This window comes from Nestor notabilis, unplaced genomic scaffold, assembly GCF_000696875.1.
Source record: "Nestor notabilis isolate BGI_N333 unplaced genomic scaffold, ASM69687v1 scaffold19570, whole genome shotgun sequence".
NCBI classification, from domain to species: domain Eukaryota; kingdom Metazoa; phylum Chordata; class Aves; order Psittaciformes; family Psittacidae; genus Nestor; species Nestor notabilis.
In genome coordinates this window covers 16776-19834 of record NW_009910001.1, presented here as the reverse complement: position 1 = coordinate 19834, position 3059 = coordinate 16776, and the positions used below count along the sequence as shown (strand labels likewise).

Sequence of the window (3059 nt, the reverse complement as noted above, 5' to 3'; positions counted from 1 at the left end):
GTTTAAACGTCATGAAGTACAAACCAAAAAGGTGTGCTTCTATCCACGTGTACTGACATGGGGCAGTGCTTGTGGTGGATCTGCCTTGGAAATGTGTTCATGGCTGGCAGGAAAATGAGAACACTCAAAGCTCTCCCCGTGAAGAGCGCGGTAGGAGCACGCGCATCATTTGTTCTCTTGCAGGAGGCGCTGTGCACACTTTCATGTAAATAACCCAGATAATCTGCCCACATGGTATTGGGAATGAGTTGCTACTACTGCCCCACCGTGCACAACGGTCACTCTGTGCGGCAAAACGAGTCTGAAAAGCAGTCACTATGTTACTGTTGGGAAAAAGGCTTTTTTTTTCTGTTACAAACACAAATCAGTAGGAGTTTCCCCCATGACAATAACAAGGATTTCATCATTCTGACTAAAGGAACAACTCTGGTGTGCTTTCAGAATAAAACAAAACCCCTGTGCATGAGATCAGTGATACCATGACATGAAGAGCAGCAAAACCTAGCAGCAGAGCGGGGGACAGTCTGGAGGGGCTGGATTTGGGGTACACGGTACTTCGGGAAGCAGCCGACCCGGGCAGACACGTGCTGAATGCACATGGGAGGTGGGTGCTGAGGAGCACCCGGCGCTGCACGGACTGTGGTTGGTAACACTCATGGGACAGGGAACGTTGGAAACCTCTGGTGTGAGCGCACAGCCTCGGGAAGTGTGGTGATGTAAACTCTGACAATGTTAATGACTCGTGTATTTTGGCAACAGACTCGGCATTGTATAAAAATAATGTTTAGTAAAAAAATCCCGGTGTCCATCATAAAAATTCGTGGAAAAAAAAACCCAAAATGAAAGGGGGAAAAAAAAAGAATCCATAGTGATTTCTGTCCTCATGGGATGAAGATGCCCCCATTTGTCAGAAACAGTTTTAAATAACAAGTAGTACATCGGAAAACAAAAAAATGGGTCAGCAGCCATTAAACGTGTCCTATATGAAAGTGCAACATCTTTCAATGGAGTTTAACCACCATGAGGTTGTGATCTAACATAAACTGCAACTTAGGACCATAGAAATTAACTCCTTCTGATGGAAATATGGACCACCATCAAGACAAGATTACTGTTTTCCTCACAAGATTAAAAACATGGAAATTTTGCAGCATCATAGTAAGGCACTCACCCATGGAAAAGTCTGGACTGTTGCTTCAAACGGCAGCAGCTAACTAGCTTTTAACACAAGGAAGACAGTTCTCAGTTCCGAGCTAAGTGCTAGGGTGCCTTACATTATATGGGGGGGAATTATTCAGGGGGTGGGGAACTGTTAGTGTTAGAATTCTCCTATAAACTAGTTGTTTGTTTTTGTTTTTTTTTTTCCCCTTAACTCATTAAAGCATCTCATATTCTAAAATATTAGTTTTATAAATCTAGTCTTCTGTTTTAAGGCTCTAAAAATCCCCTCCCCCCAACCCACACAAAAAATACCTACCAGCGCCTGGTGGGCAACGGAGGACCAAATCCGCCAGTTCACAGTCAGGAGTCTATAGTATTGCATCTTAAAAATGACAACCTGCTTCCGCCTCCCGGGAGGAGTTTTATCCCTTCCTCGAATGCCTTCGTGTGTTTGGTCAGGTCAAAATTTTGCAAAGCCAGAAAAAAATAAAAAAAATAATCATCGGTTTCTTCCGATCCTCCAAAGGTGTCGGCTCTTCTCTGTCCCGTGGTGCTGGTCTCCTGCCTCGAATCGACGCTGCCTGCCCTGCAGTGATTTCTCATTGGAAAATAAACAAGGTGTCCCAATGCTTCCTTTTTTGTATGGCTCCTACAAATCTGAAAGCTTTCTTGAGTGAGGTAACAAAAGGCTTTCAAGCAAAGTACATGGTACGTAAAGTGTCCTGATGAACCTGCACAGCCTTCGCCAAGGCCTGGGGGTCTCTGCCGTTGCTCTGTCCAGATATATGGCTGCCCTCACCACTGGAAATCAAGGAAACCAATGTGTAATTATTTCTTATTTCCCTTTCCCCCAGGAACGCTGAGAAAACCCCTTGGAGAGCAGAGTCTGGCAGCACAGGAAGGCATCTCACCACAGCGTACACGGATGCGGCGCGTGCCAGCAACTGTGCTTGGCACTGCAGAGATTCCAGCACCTCGAGGTGGCTGGTAATGCTCAGACACCCCAGGGATGCTCCTCCAGGCCCAGGCTTAGCTTGGGATGGGATTTAACCCTCCTTTATGCCCAGCTTCCCCTACGCTGGGACCTCAGAGGATGCACTTACGTGCGGGTCTCCCCCCCGAGCAAGGGTCTGCTGCAGCACCGCTGGGATGCAGGCACTTTTGAACACCCCTGTGGGCTGAGAGCCCCCTCACCTATCGTGCTCCTTGTCCACGAGATGGTACCGTGCTCTGAACGCCACCAGCCGCGCGTAGTACGCGGGGGCCGGGATGGACACGGAGCGGGTGCAGCGCACGTAGGTATGGCACAGCTGGTACGTGAGGATCTGCAGCTCATCCGCGGTGAACCGGTTGTCATCCCAGAGGACATAGTAGTGGGATGGTCGGCTCGTACCCTGGGAAGGGGAGGGGGCAGCATGAGAGGTGCTGCTTTGCGTCCTCATCATCCCCTCCCCAATCAAATCAACCCATCAGACAGTCTGAGCAGGAGATGCCTGTACTTCCCTAACGTGAGGACCCCACACGCACACAGGCACCACGAGGCAGGAAAGCCCTTAGCACTGATGTGCAGACCGGCATCAGTGCCACTGCCCCGTGCCCATGCACTGCTGCCACTGCACAGCCCACTGCATCGCACCAGCTCCTCACTGACCCAGGCCAGCTCCCCACTGTCCCTGCAGGAGGAGAGGAAGCCCGAAAGCCTCCCCTGCGGAAGCAGCTGTGGATTAAATGAGTGCATTTTTCGCAGTACAGTCTCTGACTAATCTTGGCTGCCTGAAGAAAGGCAGCTGCAAAGCAAACCGCCTGGCCCCAGCTCTCCCGCCCACAGCCAGACAACAGGTCCCTGCTGACAACCAGGCGCCCCAGCGAGCCCGGCACGCTCAGCCACCAGCTGACCA

At 50.2% G+C, this 3059-nt stretch overlaps 1 protein-coding gene across 2 annotated transcripts in view; it reads right to left on the bottom strand.

The window, feature by feature from the left end:
- Positions 1 to 1353: 1353 nt before the first annotated feature.
- The window catches only part of AGO1 (argonaute RISC catalytic component 1), a 15615-nt gene continuing 13909 nt past the window's right edge, over positions 1354 to 3059 (bottom strand). For both annotated transcript variants that reach the window (XM_010023906.1, XM_010023913.1), the window contains 2 exons: positions 2356 to 2555; positions 1354 to 1962 (listed from right to left, as the gene is read on the bottom strand). In XM_010023906.1, the coding sequence (XP_010022208.1) occupies positions 1854 to 1962; positions 2356 to 2555 (309 nt within the window). In that variant the 3' untranslated portion in view covers positions 1354 to 1853. The remainder of the gene's footprint in view (positions 1963 to 2355; positions 2556 to 3059) is intronic.